Source organism: Cryptotermes secundus, unplaced genomic scaffold, assembly GCF_002891405.2.
Source record: "Cryptotermes secundus unplaced genomic scaffold, Csec_1.0 scaffold77, whole genome shotgun sequence".
Taxonomy (NCBI): Eukaryota; Metazoa; Arthropoda; class Insecta; order Blattodea; family Kalotermitidae; genus Cryptotermes; species Cryptotermes secundus.
In genome coordinates, this window is record NW_019739940.1 from 333,795 (window position 1) to 351,718 (window position 17,924).

General features: G+C 46.0%; 1 protein-coding gene across 1 annotated transcript; it reads right to left on the reverse strand.

Moving 5' to 3' along the window:
* Positions 1-17,504: 17,504 nt before the first annotated feature.
* LOC111872007 (histone-lysine N-methyltransferase SETMAR-like) lies at positions 17,505-17,903 on the reverse strand. The gene has a single exon (XM_023865454.1). The coding sequence runs from the start codon at positions 17,901-17,903 to the stop codon at positions 17,505-17,507; it is 399 nt and encodes a 132-aa protein (XP_023721222.1).
* Positions 17,904-17,924: the final 21 nt, after the last annotated feature.

A 17,924-nucleotide genomic window follows, 5' to 3' on the forward strand; every position in this document is an offset into this window, starting at 1 on the left:
CTTAAGAACGGGTCTACATGCCACTATAATTATAAAAGGTAAAGCTGTCCCTGCCGGTCACGGTAGCCGACCGGTCTAAGGCGTGTACTGTCTTCGCTCGCTTCGAAACCGGGATCGTGGGTTCGAATCCCATTCAGGGCATGGATGTTTAGTTTGTGTGTGCGCGTTTTTCTGTGTTTGTGTAGAGGTAGATGCCTTGCGACGAGCTGATCACCCGCCCAAGGAGTTCTACCGAATGTGTAAGTTCAAGAAAAACCGAAGTGAACGGAGAAGTTCATGGAGGTAGGCCTAGGCCCACCGGGGCTGTCCCTGCTTAACTAATTACGCACTACGCCATGAAAACTTATGTGGGAGTGTGCGTATGGCTCTACGGCCCTTGTGGACCTTCGCCGCATTCTTAGTTTCTTAATCTATATATAGTCGGTAGGACCTAGGCCGGGGGATCAGCTCGCCGCAAGGACGCTACCTACACACATAAAACACATAATAAACGCACGCAACAGGACATCCATGCCTCGAGTGGGATTCGAACCTATGATCCCAGTGTTCGAGCGGGCGAAGAGGGTTCATGCCTTAGACCGCGCGGCCACTGTGATCAGTGGAATGAATGTATAGATCCACGTATTCTTGACCTCAGCACTAGATAGAGGTAACTTTTTTTTTTCCTTGGCACGATAGCCCCAGTGGGCCTAGGCCTACCTCCATGAACTCCGTTCACTTCGGTGTTTCTAGATCTTACACGTTCGGTAGGACTCCTTGGGCGGGTGATCAGCTCGTCGCAAGGCCTCTACCTATACACAAACACAGAAAAAAAACACACACACAAACTAAACATCCATGCCCTGAGTGGAATTCGAACCCACGATCCCGGTTTCCAAGCGAGCGAAGACATTAGACCGCTCGGCTACCGTGACCGACTTGCAGGTAACTTTAGTAATTACAAATCAAATTAATTTACTGATGAAAACAAAACTTGGCGGGTAAATACATCTGAAAATGAGACGGTAACTTATGTTACAGAAAATTACGAAACTTGTTTCCCTGCGCCTGAAGACAGGCCTACACACATGACTTTCCCTGTAGCGAGTGTTGCGCAGCCAGCCACGGCAGGAGGAATCACACAGGCTGAAGGAAACGGCGCTAACCGAGCAGGCAGACAGAGCCGCGAAGTATGCAGCGTTGCGATGTTTAGTTCTCATCGGAAAAACATTGCGTGACTTATAACTTAATATTTCTAACCCAACCATCGTCCCTGTGCAGCAGTTCGCTTTTTCCACTTTCTGAATTCCTTCAACCTGTGTGCTGCAGGCTTCAAAGTACGTGATGCATTGTCTGTAATCTTGTGAATACCTTGCCTTTCTGTGTTCTTATTACGGGGCTTACCAGGAGCGGTGCTGGGACCAAGATGCATCAATTCGTGAGGCTACGTTGTAACTATGAAATATTCGCGCACTCATTGTGAAAATGTTTACAGTAATGGCCAACAAATTAAAATGATCAAAAACTCAGGCCAGAAGAAACACGACTGTACCAACTCTCGCACTTCTAACTCAATAATCTGGAGGTCCTGGCATACAACCTCGACCCGTTGATTGCGATCCTTACAAGTTTTCCTCAGTTCCCGGCCAGCGCTCCGAATAAACGGTCGTTTCCTTTCATCCAACTGATGCTTGGCATTAATCCTGTTATGTTCCAATCACGCTAGGGGCAAAAGATTTCTTCTCCACGACGAAGAAATGGGATCTGGAGCCCACATAGCCACCTATTCAATGGGGTACTGAGGACTCATTCCGTGGTGGTAAAGCGGCCCGAGCGTGAAGCTCACTCATGGCGTGAAATTTAATAAAGCACGGCAGCTTTCGCACTGGACGCTACACAGTTCCGAAGTATTCACAGCGGCGCTAAATAAATACAAAATCAAGTAAGCGCAAACCAGTGAGAAGCAAGTCAGTTTTGAAGCGAATCAGGCATAACCTCAGATTCTACTTTTCGCTTTCCACACCGACAGTTCAACTGACATCAGTCGGCTCCATGGAGTAACGTCCTTCCGAAGAAGCTGGTTGTTGCTTACCCACTTCACAATTTCTCACCATTTTAAGGAACCCGAAGCTTTATTAACCGTGTCCACAAGAGCTTGCCACAGGTCCCTAACCTGAGCTACATGAATCCAATCCCCTCCCCATTTGTTCAAAACGACTAGGCCAGGTGCGTAACTCGGTGGAAACGTTGCCATGGTCGATACAGTTCCCTGCTCTTCCTCATAACGGCATGTTTTGGTTAATGGAACAATGGGTGACAAAAAGATCACCCCATGAACCGAATGTCTTCCGTAGGAAACGGACTATGTGAAAACGGGCTGATGATAAACCAGTGAGCCCTCACAACTGCCATTTTCTGTCCGTTTCGACCATCTGTTCCCACTGGCTCGGACGGGGTTCCTATCTTTAACCGCTTCACTTGGATCTCCAGAGCGCTCTCCTTGTGTAACTACCACATAACCTAGACAATTACCGGTATTCACTACATGACTGCAAGGTGTCAGAACCCAAAAGACTACAACATGAACAAGTACAACCGCGAATGCCTCAGAACGTAAGTAACCTTCGGTTTCCTTGCAGAAAAGTCCACGTTATAATTACCTCATACTCGTCCACGAGACATCTCATAATAAAAAACGACAACATTCTGCTGTCCGGCAAGTGCGCGCGCAACCTTGGTTAAGGTCACTCCCCTTACATCCACTTTTACATGTCAAATGCACCATGTCTTGGGTCTGAGGTCCTCGCAGCGGTGACAGTGAGGATCGGCCGACGTTTCGGAGGAACATACTGCCTCCCTATTCGGGGTACAAGAGTAAGCCAAGCAAGGAACAGCATGAACCTGGGTGCAAGCAATGTTGGCTGACTCACCAGACTACATAGGATTACATCTAGGAAAACAACCGTGTTGGCACATTTGTAATGAACAGAGCTCAGTCGGTATAGCGGCAGACTGGACGGCTGGGGTTCCATTTTCTGCAGAAGGGATTTTTTTCTCTCTTCCATAAAGTGCTGACCGGTTCTGAGGCCCACCCAGCCTCCTATACAATGGTGTTACCGGGGGCCTTTCCCCTGGGGGTGAAGTGGCCTGGGCATGAAGCTGACAACTCACCTCCAGCTAGTACCGAAGTCAAAAATGGTGAAGCTATACCTCCACTCCCCAACACGTCTTCATGGCCTGCTGTTTAATTAGAGAAAATTCACCTTACTTTAGTACCTTAATACAGAAAGGACCCTCGGCAAGGGCCCCTTCCTTACACATCCTCTCGGATTCATTACTAATTATCTTACAATTCGACACTCTGTAGGAGCTGAAATAGCTCAGTGGGGCGTGGCGTCGGCTAAGGGCTGGATGGCCATGGAGTCAGGGGTCAAATCCCGACAGGCAAAAATACTTTTCTACACGGCATCCTGGCAATCTCGGGAGCACACACAACCTCATGTCAAACGGGTACTCTGGGCTGTTTTGTTAGAGCGGCTGGGACGTGCAGCTACATCTTCATGGCGGAGTACTTCACTAGGGACACCGTCGACGCTATGAAGCGGGGGTCAACTTATTTAACATCTGCGCCCCACATAATAAACTTCAGAAGTTCCGGACCAGCAAACAGACGCCGACTGAAGGGCCCGTGCGTTTATATGTATGCTTTACCTAAAGCGGATCTGTGATATTCCATCAGCAGAAAATGGACTGACTGATCTCTTTCGGCGAGCCACAGTTTCGCTGCGCTGACGGCATTACTATACGTGCGCATTAGCACGCCATGAAGATGCATTGTGGAATAACTCGGCACTAGATTGGAGGTGCGCTGCCAACTTCACGCCTCCATCCCACCGGACGCTGTACTCCTGGGGAAACAGCCCCCGGCACCAACGAACTTGGAGCTGAGTTGTGGCGGACGTTGCCGTCCTCATTACTCACTGCATTGTACACACTGTTCTGAAGGATTACCCGGTCCATGGATTAACAGGGGAGTGCCGACTGAGTGGCCACTAAGAAGTCCTGACTTAACCACAGACTTCTGGGGCACATGAAAAACATCGTGCACAACGAAAGGGTAAAGTGTCTTCCTTACCTGACAGCGGTTATCGCTCCCCTGCGGAATTCCGTTTGGCCGTAAATGGTACTCACAATGAATTGCACTAAGTGGCAGTAAAACTTGGAGAGACTGTCTAATAGTTATATGTTCTCACAATAAACAGCGACTTTATCCCTAAACAGCATTAACCGGCTGGACATCGTGGCGCAGACGTAAAGATTCCTTCCTGTGAGGTACGAACTGGATTTTTATATAAAACTATATGAATTCAACCGAGGATTCTCACTGCCCCCAAACCAATCCCAACCTTTATACAAGCAGAAAATTCTCGTGAATATTTTTTTTTGCCTACAGTCGTTACCCATGCAAACCAGAAACAAGTCTATGCCACACCAAGCCGCAGTGCTTCCACTGAATTTGGACGAGTCCGATAGCCAAAATGGACGGACTCAGTGGCAAGGACAAAGAAATCGAACATATTTCATTATATCACGCCCCCCACTCTTACAGAAAGGATATACCATGCTCCTTGTATATATACACATACATGTACATGTGAGTCTGTGTTTTCCCGTTCGACTTTTGCACAAGCTGGCTAATTTTCACCGCAACGTCGTGCTTTAAAATTCTCTAAACTGGTAACAATATGGAGAATATGCGAACTTCTGCAGTGGGATCGGCGCTGACACTCAATATAGGACACCTGCATTGGCTTATGGCGATAGGTCTTTGAAAAATATGCGAAGTCATTCACTAAAATTATTTTGTCAATGGCAAAATATTTTACGGCTGTAACCCTAGAGCCACCAGGACTAGGCATGTGAAACGTGTTAAACAGGTACATGAGAAACATACAAGCACATTCTGTGTTAAATGACTATCAAAGGGCAATTGCAAATACGAAAAAGAGAAACTTTATGATATCCGAGGAACGAGATATATAAACACTATAAAAACAGGCTTTATTAGCAGTAAAAGCTGTCCCTGTGCTTAATTCATCACTACGCCATTAAGGAGAACGGGGAAGTGGAAGTATTAGCTCACCATTCTTGACTTCGGCACTAGATAGTTATCAGCTTCACGCCCCTACCGCTTTACCTCCGAGTGGGCCCAAGAGCTGGTCTGGACGCTACGAACAGAAAAATTTCTTGGCCCTGCCGGGTATCGAACCCCGGCAGTCCAGTCTGTAGCCCGTCGCAATACCGACTGAGCTATCGAGATTCACAGGCTTTATTGGTTCTAACTCTACGCTATTTACATAGATAAATTTGGAAGAAAAATATAAAGTAACAGCAGTGGTGATAAATACCTTTTTGTTCTACCTCTGGTCAGTCAGTCATCAGCACAACACTGAGCGCGTACAGTAGTACTTCATGAAGAACAGTGAAGTGAGACAAACTTAGTGTTGAAGCATTATTACGTTACTCAAAAATGTAATACGGCGAAATGGACATAAGAATGTTGTACGTAACATAAGTCTCAAAAATGACAGCTGAATAACTACACTGTGACATCCATTCGGATTGCTTTCTGCTGGCAAATTATCGAGCCTACACAAATACTCATTCTAAATCTATATGTAGGCCGCGCCATAGCTCAAGCTGTTAGTCTCTGGCTTCCCACCGCGGAGGCCCGGGTTCGATCCAGGGTGTGGTCAAGCGGGATTTGTGGTGGACAAAGTGGCGCTGGGACAGGTTTTCTCAGAGTATTTCGGTTTCCCTGTCAATCTTCATTCCTCCAGTTGCTCCACAATCACCCTCACCTATCATCTGGGGCCGGTACAGTAGGCCAGAAGTGACCGCAGTACCAAGTGGACTCAGTCCCACCTCACCAAGTATTAAAACATAAGAAACGAACAATTCGTATTCGTGAACAATGCACGCACTAACAGATTCATTTATTTTTATTGCCAGTGGGGTGGGAGTAACTCCACTACAGCCACTTCTGGCCTATTTTACCAGCCCCAGATGATAGGTGAGGGTGATTGTGGAGCAACTGGTGGAATGAAGATTGACAGGGAAACCGAAATACTCTGAGAAAACCTGTCCCAGCGCCACTTTGTCCACCACAAATCCCACTTGACTAGACCAGAGATCGAACCCGGGCCGCCGCGGTGGGAAGCCAGCGACTAACCGCTTGAGCTATGGCGCGGCCTACTAATAGATTTAACTATATATCTTACAAAAAATAAATTCAACCGATCACTCAACTTATACGTTTCAGGAAACACATTATGTTCATACGTTGGAGTTCGCCTGCAGGCACAAGAGACGCCACCGTTCGCCACAATGTTGCGGCAGATGACGTGCTTCCCGCAGCAAACAGGCCTGATGTAAATTAAAAATATTAGACGCAAATTTTCGAAACATCTTCGCTGGTTGAATACAACGCTCTATCGAAACATATCTATCCGCGAGCCGTAGTTTGCTTACCCTTGCCCATGCACGGTCAGTAAGAATATAATTAAAGGGCTTGAACATTAAGTCTGTAAGCAAAGTTTCTCACTGGTGGATCCCAAAGGGTTCTGTCGATGGCGAATAGTACTCAGGATTACTGGGTTTTCGACTCCGTCTATCGTTCGGTTTTCTATAAACTAGAAAACACGTTTCGGACGGAAACAGATCCAGTTTCCGACACGTTTTCTAGTTTTTAGAATACGGGACGAAAGGAAGTTCGAAAACCCAGTAATCCTGAAAGTTTTCTCACTGGTACTAGCTCCCCGGACGTAATGCAATACAGATCTCCGATCGCTTCATGTGGCCTACACGTACGTGGCAAATCACACTTCACCCCAAAAGGATAAACAGGAAGTTGGGATATATTAGTAGCCATCTTTTAACAAGCTCGCAATCCGTACGAGTTGCGAAAAACCATACTGGACGTAAAAACCCATTTCGCTTCTCGCTAACGCCCAATATACCTTTTTCTGTTCGAAACATTTTTCATTCCAATAAATGGACAGAGCGCTGCATTTGAGACGCGCGTATTGATATCCGTTACTGTAGGCCAAAATTTTTATTAAAACTGGAATGTATCTACATTCTACTTCCGAACATAATAATTCAAGAAAACCTTTTATTCCTCTAAGCACGAATTTATTCTAGCATTAAAAAATAAAAGGCCTGCCTCACAAACACTGTTCCTCATTGCAAAGACCAATCGGTTAAGCCGTTCTGTGAAATAAATGCTGTGTACTGTGTTGATCATAACCTAACACAAACCGTGTGGGCAAAATACTTGACTGTTAAGTCGGGTGGTACATATGGTAACCAATGTGCCTTAAAAAGTAGACAGGTTCTAGAGTTGTTACATGAGGTCATAAGAGATGGTAAAGCTCATACAATGTCATTCTTCCAACAGTGTTACGCATGCACCAATACAGTGTAGCAGTTAAGTTCTGATATGTTCAAGTACTTACCGAATTCGATCAAGACACCGCCGTGCTGCCTTTCTCTGAAGTTTATACGCAAACGGAATGCTGCATTTTACGGTTCCGCACTAGAAATTCAACTGTACAATCTGAAAGTCACTTCACTCGCGTATCAAGTCAATATATTTATACACAAAAATGATGACGCATTTCCTCGCACGGTTGCATGGGGTAAGAATGGCGGTATTGTTCCCTGAGTAAGCTTCCTTATCTCCCGACTTGTACTCTTAACTTCCTGTTAGCGGTAGGCCAACAATCTGTTTTCGTTGATTATGAAACAATATCGCTATGTTCTCAATTATATAACTTCATAGTTGAATGTTAACTGCTTCTTATTTACTCGGCGTATGTAACAGGATCCGTGATGCACCTGCAGAATTCCCGGTGAACAGCCTGGGTCACGACAAAACCCTACTGCAACGTCCACAAGCTAAGTCCTCTACCACCATATCAATGGAAAACAGAAGACAGCGCTACGATTCGAAAATCTCATGAACACGGGGCGGAGTGGAGGGGAAGAAATAGAAGACTACAGGGCAACAGTGCTCTAGGACAAATGAACAAATACCTGCGCGTGTATTTCCCCAACCGTCGCCTCGTTCAAAACATCCCATTGCGTCCACACAATATTCTTTTTTTCTCGAAGATAGGCGGTCCATGGAAGGGAAAACGGTAAGTCCAGTGGTGGGGGGTACTTAGATTTGTTGAAGAAAGTGGGGGAGCACTTGTTGGGTATTTTTTTTTCACTTCTCGCCAACCAATAGCATTTCTTCCTTGTCTATAATTATGTGGTTTGTGTTGTGTATTCTGAAGGGGCTTGGGGGGAAGAGAGAGAGGAAAATTCTTCTTTCTGCTTACTTGAGACCGTCACTGACTACGCTGGACAACCACTGACGCTCTCTCCTTGCAAGGGACGCTTCAAAGCTAACCCCTCTCCCGCACTCCTCGGCCTGGTACATGATCTTGAACCCGTCATCAACTCTAGGCTATGTTGCCAAACTTAATAGATTCCAATGACCATATTAGAAAATAGTCCATGAAGCTGTGTCCTTGAGAAGCCACCAGCTGCTCAGATACTGCACAATTTCCCACCATTTTATTGAACCCACAGGTTCAATACCTGTTCACAAGATTCTGCCACTTGTTCCTATCCTGAGCCAGATTAATCCATTCCATACCTCCCCATCCTATTCCTGTAAGATCCATCTTAATATTATCCTCCTACCTAAGTCTATGTCCTACTGGTCTGTTTCCTTGTGCCTTTCCCAACAAATCCTTACTGAGGGAGCCGGGATAGTGCAGTCGGTATATCGGCTAGCTACGGGCTGGACGACCGAGGAGTCGGGAGTTCGAGTCCCGGTAGGGTGAAGAATTTTCTCTTCTCCACATTGTCCAGACCTGCTCTGGGGCCGACCCAGACTCCTATCCAATGGGTACCGTGGGCTCTTTTCCCGGGCGTAAAGCGGCAGGGACGTGAAGCTGACCACTCACCTCCAACTAGTGTCGAGGTTACAATGTGGATCTATACATCCACTTCCCAATACGCCTTAATGGCGTAGTGCCTCATTAGTTAAGCACAGGGACAACTTTATTTTTACCCTCCATTTTTTTTAAATTCGCTTACTGGGGGTGGAGTCCAACTGGGTCCACTCGGCACGGCGGCCACTGATTGGCCTATTGTACCTGCCCCGGGTGATTATGATGATGGAGAATTTGGTGGAATGAAGGTTGGCAGGGGAAACCGATGTATTCGAAGAAATCCCGCCCCAGCGCCACATTGTCCACCACAAATCCCACTTGACCAGACCTGGTATCGAATCCGGGCCGCCGCGGTGGGAAGCCAGCTATGGCGCGGCCTCAAGAATGCAGGTTACTCAGCTCACTGTGCAGTTTTCTCCAACCGGTTATCTGATCCCTGCTCCTTCACCCTGTTCTCAGACACTCTCAGTCTGTGTTCAGATTCGCTCTGTTGCTGTTTATTCAGTTCTTCGGTAGTTCCATCTTTGGTTAGGGGCAACATTGCCGAGGTTTCGCGGGTGCATGCTGCGTCCATCTTCAGGTTCATAGTGTGCAGAGTGGGTGGACTGTGTACATGAGATTGTGCTCCGGAAACCACATAGTGGGAGGAAGGGTGGGTGTTAGTACCCCGTCTGATTATCCATCCTGAAAGCCTAAAATCAGCAAATTACCGAGCTGTGAACTAACAAATTCCATAGAGCTGAGTCCTTGAGAAGTCAGTAGTTACTTCACAGGAGTCCGCCACATCGGGCGCATGCTCGGTTGCACAACGGCCATCTTGACTCCATGGCAAACCTCTGGATACTTCCTACCGAATCCTTTCCAATTCATTATTCTGAAATCATCGTACAATTCAGAGCTATACATGCCGAAGTAGTGGCAGCCTATTTCCATGAACGGAGAAGAACTAATATCCTACTTTCCTTTCACTTCATATTTATATCTGATACGACACGGACGGTACAGAAAACACCTTGTTCGAACAGTTGCTTTATTGTTGTGTATTTCTTGCCGCGGGAACATAATTACCGAGCCGGCACTGTTCCCTGTCCTGAACCAGATAAATCCCTTCCACAACCTCCGATACTATGTCTTTCATATTGTCCTGTTATCTACAACGAGGTCTTCAAAATCACTTCTTTCCTTCAGTTTTTCCCTACCGGAACCCCCAGGGGCACCGTACGTCCCCATTTCAGCAATCTCACTGCATGCCGTTACCTGTGAGGGCTATTTTACTAGCCTGCTTTTCTTGTTCACCATCACTGGCATAACAGCCATTTTGGAACCACAGCCTTCCTTAGAAGACTCTGCCAGACTTGTCTATTCCGTCTCGAATTAGACCATTCGGTTTTCACTTCTCTGGATTTCGAAACAATAATTTTTTGACAGAGCAAGGTCGTGAGTCTTGCGTCCAACCCCCAACCTGGAGAACTAGGTCTCTGTATTTATGTCCCTCAGTGATAGGGTGGTCCAGTTATACTCCCAGGCACCGGGTCCCTTTTCGTCTTCTCCTACAGTTCGGAGGGTTACGGTGGAGATATTCTAACCCACCTCCATATAGAGCACTACTTCCCTTATTTTGAAAAAAAAAGTAAAGGTATGCTTATACGATCACGCTGCTGTCTGTCTCTCTGTGAATTCCCAGCCCAAACAAACTTTTGACGGTCTTAACCAGTGATTATGAAACTCGATTCGTAAATCGTGGCACTTGAGCCCATATCAACGGCGTACTTCAGAAATCCCTCCCACCAGGCCGAGTGTCTGTACAGTTAGTGCCTCCTAACCTTAGCCGCGCGGAAAGGAAACGCTGTTGTGGAGCACGTGAAGCTGTACGCTTGCTGTGGTGACGTTCAGAGCTACTCCTCGAGCGGAAAACATTGCCTATGGAGACCAGGAGTAGATACACAACGTACTATACACCTGACCACACTCCAAGACGCTACATTGCAAACTGGTAGTACCCACGCTGACGTAAACTGATAACACTGCTCCCCCAGCCCCGCGACAGATGGTATGACCCCTCTACCACGGCTAGAGTTCCGAGGAACTAACAGTATGTGTATTCCCCTAGCGTTGCTAGGCAACGGCTCGGTAAAAACGTTACCATTGCAATAAATACACACAATTATATAAGAACTGATATACGACTCGTTTTCTATACGGTCCGTGTCGTATCAGAGGAAAGAAGGTGAGTAGTTCTTCCCGGAATTTCTTGTTTTTTGGCCCAGAATAAGTTTGTGTGTGTGTGTATATATATATATATATATATTACAAATGTGTTATAAGTTAACTTGTTCCTATACTTACGTACTGCCTCCTTCTTCAGGGCTGAAAGTAAGATACGCAAGCGTACAGAAGGCAGAGTGAAAAAAGAATGACCTGAAGCTTGGCTCATTCTTCGACCCTCAAGAGGGAGGCACGGTGTACCCTTCCCAGTCAGTGCTGTGAGATCGTGAGAGAGCTGCTTCCGAGACCGTCTCCATCGCACGCACACCAAGAGCATCAAGATAGTTTATTTTCACGTGTACGGAGTGACTTTAGACGGGGTTTTGATTCTCAGTCGGATTTATTGCACACTCTAACACATAACGCGTAATTACAATTAACTATAGCGCCATCGCTATTTTCCACACTTCACAAATCACTAGAGCACACAGACTATTGTGCTCAGTGTGTTACTAGACGTCTCCTGGTAATGGTTCCTAACAATGGCTATTCCTTTGCTTCCGTGATCAAGTACTCTTCGAACGGCGGATTTCTTCCAACTGAACTATTCTTGCTTCAGTTGTTCACCTTATAACGCCTTTGCATGGACTGAGTAGAAGACACCGTTTTCAACAGTATCTCTATTGTTGCATGCGTATCCGTTGCCGCGGGAACGTGTTTACTGAGCAGTTGCCTAGAAGCGGTTCTACACACTGCCCATATAAGTTGACGAGTGTTAAAGAGTTGCTTGTGGCGTCTTCGTTGGTGGTTTTATAAATCTCCCCATTTCATTTCGATTCCTGTAAATCAGCTACAGTAAACCTTCTCTAATCCGGAGTAACTGGGGCAGAGGTTATCTAGATTAAGCGATAATCCGGATTCGCTAAAAGACAAAAAGGAACACAAATCATTGGAAAGTTTAATGACATAAGCAATACTAATGAAATTAAATAACAAAATATCACTGTAGAGCCTGTATTTTAAATACAGTACATTTATTCATTGATGGAAAACTCAGAAGTTGTACTTGAGGGTAACAATGCAGGTTTTAAGAAACTGTTAAGGTTTTTTTTTTCTGAACAAACATGTGACTTACCTGTCTTACGCTTACAGTGGAAGCTGAGTCTGGCGACGTTTCAGGCGAACGGGCCGGGTGGAATCGGGTGTAAACAAAGGTAAAGCTATCCCTGTAACAGGCCGTAGAGGCCCATAGGGTTGTAAGACGTCGAGGCTCCCACATTTTATCGACAATCGGCTAATAGATGGCGGTGAGGTTTTCAGCCTTACGCGCCGGCCGCCCTTTACTCCCAGGAAGATTTCTGGTATTCATTTCTGTTAGAGGCTGAGTCGATCCCAGGGCCACAGTGCGGCTGGAAGGATTATGTAAATTGAAAAATCCAACGATTTCATCATGAATCGCACTCGCGACCTTCCAGACTGTAGCAAAGTGCCTCAGCCAACTTCTCTATTACGTGCCCCTGAGATTCCTTGAGGAAAGTGCCGCGATTAAACCTCGAATTAGCCCACCACCTCCTCCTTCCACATCCCTTCCAGTTCGTTGTTCATTAATCATGTAACAACTTGACGCTGTGTAGACCGCGCTGTTTCATCCGAAGAAGTGACCGATCCGTAAATCAGAAGCAAGTCGGTCACGCAGAAGAGAAGACACTAGTAGTCCAGTAAGGAATGGAGCGAGTCTTAGTCATTGATTGTGAACTGCTATAATTAATTGTAATTGTAATAGAAGTGTCAGAGGACCCGTTAGTATTCGTCACGGAATTCCAGACACGTGACAGTATGGAAAACTATGCCGAGGATTCTTTGTGTCTCATTGACAATTATAAGTTGCAAAACTGCGCCTATTATCTCTGTATGTATGTATGTATGTATTGTAACGTGAATGACCAGAGCGTTGCTAGGCAACTGACCGCTAAGGCGCGTCCATATTACTCTTGCTCGTGCTCGTGTGACTCGCTATGCTCGCGAGTAATGTGGACGATATGACAAGTCACGAGACAAGAAAATTTTAAATTTTTAATTTAAAAGCTATAGCCAATAAATTAAAATAGGACTACAGCCTATACACACTACGAGTAAATATACGGATCCTCACGCGCCGAAGCCTGGCGAGCAACTGAAGTAGTGTGGACGAAGAATTACGGGCACAAGTAAAAGCCAGACGAGTCTCCCGACGAGCACAAGCCTCCCGAGCACGAGTAATATGGACGCGCCTTTAAACACATCGCGAACGAAAACACGCAAGGCAACAATGGGAGTGCGGTGTTTTCTATGCGGTCAGCGTCGCGGTCGCCGCTATGCAAGGTTGCGGTAAACACTTCTCTACAACAATAAGGGCTGTTTTCTGTGCGTGGTCGGTGCGGAGGCTGTAAAACAAGTTTCCGTAGAGAACAGTCTTCAGTGTTTGAGTGTGTTTAAGTGCAGTTCCGTTCAGGTGAGTTCTCGCTGCAAGAGAGCCACGGAAAGTTTATCGTGTGATTAAAAGACTTCCTTCGTGTTTAATATTGGGAATGTGTAACAGTGAATTATGAAGTGTAAGTCAGTGATAGCCCTGTAATGTAAGTGCGATTAAGAGAGGTTGTAACCGAAGTGCCAATAAATCCAATTATCCCGAACTAGGCCCCGTCAGTCTCGTCACGCGTACCACCCTACACGTCACAGTATATTATAACTCGAATGAATACAGCTCAACATATTTTCATGATATTTGTTACTGGAGAGTTTTGCAAGTTGTGGACACATTCCAGTTTAAGTTAAAATCAGACAAATATAACGGACGTTTCACATCAATAGATACTTGGGACTTTGCGACCACTTCGAGCATAACTCGTTATTGACTGGCACAAAGAAATTTAACATAAGTTGCAAAGAAGCCTGACGCATGACCAATGCACTTTTCTACCTGAGCCTTGCTTACGGCTTGCGAATTCATTACATCTAACTGAATGAATGCGCTATACATTTCATAATTTGACTAATCCGTGTGCTGCGACATCGAACATTCAGTATCAGCCAGTGCCGCATCTCCTTCCATCATGATTACAAAGTTACAAGATTATAAATCCAGCATATTTCCGATATTCGTAAAGCCGTGGGAAATTCAGAAATATTTACACGGGACTTTTCTTCCGTAAGGATGTCTATACAAGCTATGACGTACCCTACCCTGTAGCTCCTCCCGGAATCACAATGTCTTGCATCCACTCACAGGACTATTTATATTATTATATATAAATAAATATATATATAAATATAAATATATTATATTTAGAAATATTTAGGATATCGAGCGAAGCAGTTCTTTCAGTTGTGACACAAGGGGAGCCTGAGGCTACAAGCTTCACGGTGTCTACTTTCATAGCCCTCCCTTAGAAGCCGCAAAATGTGATGAAGCGTGGAGAAATGGGAATGGGTCGAGGGGGAAGAGAGCGAGACTACGTTTTCCATGGGGAAACAGAAAATTATCTGGGTTTCCCTTCGAGACAGTAGTCTGACATTGTTACGAGTCGTTGTTCTGATGTCTTATTACATATGGGTTGCCCTAGAACTCAGATTTAATCTTTTATCTTTAGAAGACATAAAACGGTCAGGTAGCGTTGTTCCTATGCTTAACTAATTAAGCAATACGCCATGAAGGGTTATGGGAGAGTAGCTGTATAAATCAATGTATTCTTGACCGCGGCACTAGTTGGATGTGAGTGATCAGCTACACGCCCAGGCCTCTTTACCCCCGGAGGAAAATCCCCCGGTACCCATTGGATAGGAGGCGCGGTGGGCCCCGGAACCTGTCTGGACGACGTGGAGAAGAGAAAATTCTAGATCCTACTGGGACTCGAAGTCGGACCTCTCGGTCTGCCAGCCGTAGCCAGTCGCTAGACACGACTTAAGATTCTGAACTAAATGGTAGGAAGCATTCACAACATTTAATCTGCTCTAAGATTCTTCATGAGCGCAATTTATTTACTCAGTATTTAATTTAATGATCAATTGATGGATCACATACGGTCAGCCATTTTGCACAACATTCGCCGTTCTGACAAGCGACGAAGATGGCCGATATCTTGCACAACCACTGCGCAGAAACAAAACATGTTGGATATTTTTGGTGGAACAAGAAGCGCTGTACTGTGAATGCTCTTGTCTCCACAAATACGGGCATTAAATTGTATGTATTTTCCATCAGCGTGCCTTGTATGTAAATACGAGTATATGTCCATGTATATGCCGGGATAGCTCAGCCAGTATAGTGACTAGACTACGAGCTGGACAACCGAGTATTCAGGATTCGAATCCCAGTAGAGGCAACAGTTCTTCTATTCTCCATAACGTCCACTCCGGCTGTGGGGCCCACCTAGCATCGTATACGGTAGGTATCGAAAGGGGGTAAAGCGGCAGGGGCGTGAAGCTGCCGGCTCAGCTCCATCTAGTGAAGAGGTCAAGAATGATGGACCTATACCTCTACTCCCTCATACGTCTTCACGGCGGGGCGCTTAGAATACCGGACGATGGACAAAGTCCATAAACCCAGTAATTCTGAATGTTATACACCATCGTCAGAACCCTTTAGAATCTATTTACCTTTTTATGTTTTCCATTACAGACTCAGTCACCCTCTCTGACGAGCAGACGGGCCGTAAATCGTGGCGTCCCTTGCGAATCCACGTACATTGCTAAGAAGAAGCTACCGTTACTTTCAAACAACGAAAACCGTTAGCTTTTGTCTGCTCAGGACTGCCAGGCGCATACATTTCGGTTCTTTGCTGGTTTATTTCAGTCCGCATTGTTCAGTACCGTTCAATACAGTGACTTGGCCACGGTCTGCTTGATGGGACATTCAGGCTTCGATTCCCGGCAAGAGCAAGACCACATCTAGCCCGCCAGCCTCGTGTTCAGTTGAAACTGAGACCTCTTTCTTCGGGGATAAGGCGGTAAAGGGGCGACACCTTCATGGCTTCTGCTTAATTAAAGATGGGGACAAATTTACGTATACTGATTTAACTCAGTCTCTCTTATCTATGTTGGGCCTCGGCCGCTTCAATTTCATAATTCTATACACAGTCGGTAGGACTCCTTGGACGGGGGATCAGCTTGTTGCAAGGCCGCTACCTATACACAGAAAAACACAGACACAAAATAAATGCACACAGGCACCCATGCCTTGAGTGGTATTCGAACCCACGATCCCAGCTTTCGAGTGAGCGAAGACAGTTCATGCCTTAGACTGCGCAGCCACTGTGATGGGCATTAACTCAGCCTACATAGCATCGAATGATGGGATTCGGGAATAGTGAGTTGGAAGGGATGTGAAAGGATGTGGTCGGTGGAAAATTTGAGGCACTAGCATGGAATTTTCGATGAAGTTAGAAAACCCCACATCTCACTGAAGATAGGAGGTCCCTCGGGCGACATCATTAGCCTGGGCTACCAGAATATGAATCATGAGTATCACCCATCGACAGGAATACGATCGGTCATAGACACAGCAACTTTCTGACGCAGAGAGGCTTCTTCAGACATGCAGGGATCGTGGGATTCGTGGCCGTGAGCAAGATTGAAGTGTGGACAGTTCATACGAGTATGTAAGGTAACGGTTACTCTAAGTGTTCGAATAGTATCTCTTGTAAACTAATTAAAGGCACTATCTCAGAATTCGCCTGGAAGGACTGAGGAAAACCAAGGAAAATCTCAGTTAGACTGACGGTGTCAGCACCGCCCAAATACAAGAGAAAAGCATTACCCCTTGTGCAAAATTTCTCACTCGTATCCAGTGGTATCGAGGCTCTTACCACTGCGATAAAGCGACCGAGACTTGAAGCTGACGAATCTTCTCAGTCTAGTGAAAATTAAGAATGCGCCATCCGCATCAACCAGTGGTCCTTGACGTCTCTTCACCCGTCCCGCACGTGGACGGGTCAAACGCACCGGACGATAAAATTAGAAGGTAAAGTTCCTGTGCTTATGTAAGATTTGAGGCTTTCACGGCGGTGACTATGAAGAAAGCAGTCTTCTGGGATTTGGCACCGTGTATATGTGGTGTTAACCGACGTTTCGGGGGAACATGTCGCTCCCATATTCAATGTTGAAGAATAAAAAATTCGCGGCACATCGGCTGCGAAACATTACTCTAGAGGCAACGCTTTAAGACCTGTACTTGGGAAATGCCTGATACAGACTATCCTGACTAAGTATGGTTTTCCTCATTCCTCCTGGCAAATGCTGCGACATAACCTCGATCAGGCTAGACCATTTCGTTCCCTAATCATCATCAGCCATCCTACCATCCGGTGCTGTACGGGGGAGAGTCAGTAAATGGGGCACAAAAGGATATAAAACATTTGATATTCGAACCTGGGAAGAAAATTGTTTCTCGACATATCCTCCACCAACACTGATACACTTGTTCCGTCGCTTCGCAAGTGCGTCAAAACCAGCAGCATACAAGTCTTTTGACTTTCGTCTCTGCCACTTCCGCACCTCCGTTTCAACATCTTCGTCATCAGAGGAACGTTTCCCACGCAGGCGGTATTTTAGAGGACCAAACAGATGGGAGTCACTAGGGGCCAAGTCCGGGCTGTAAGGTGGATGTTCAAGAAGTTCCCACTGCAGTTCTTGAATTCTCCCCTGAGTTGGTTGGTCTGTATGGGGGTCAGCCATTGTCATGATGAAGCAGTAACC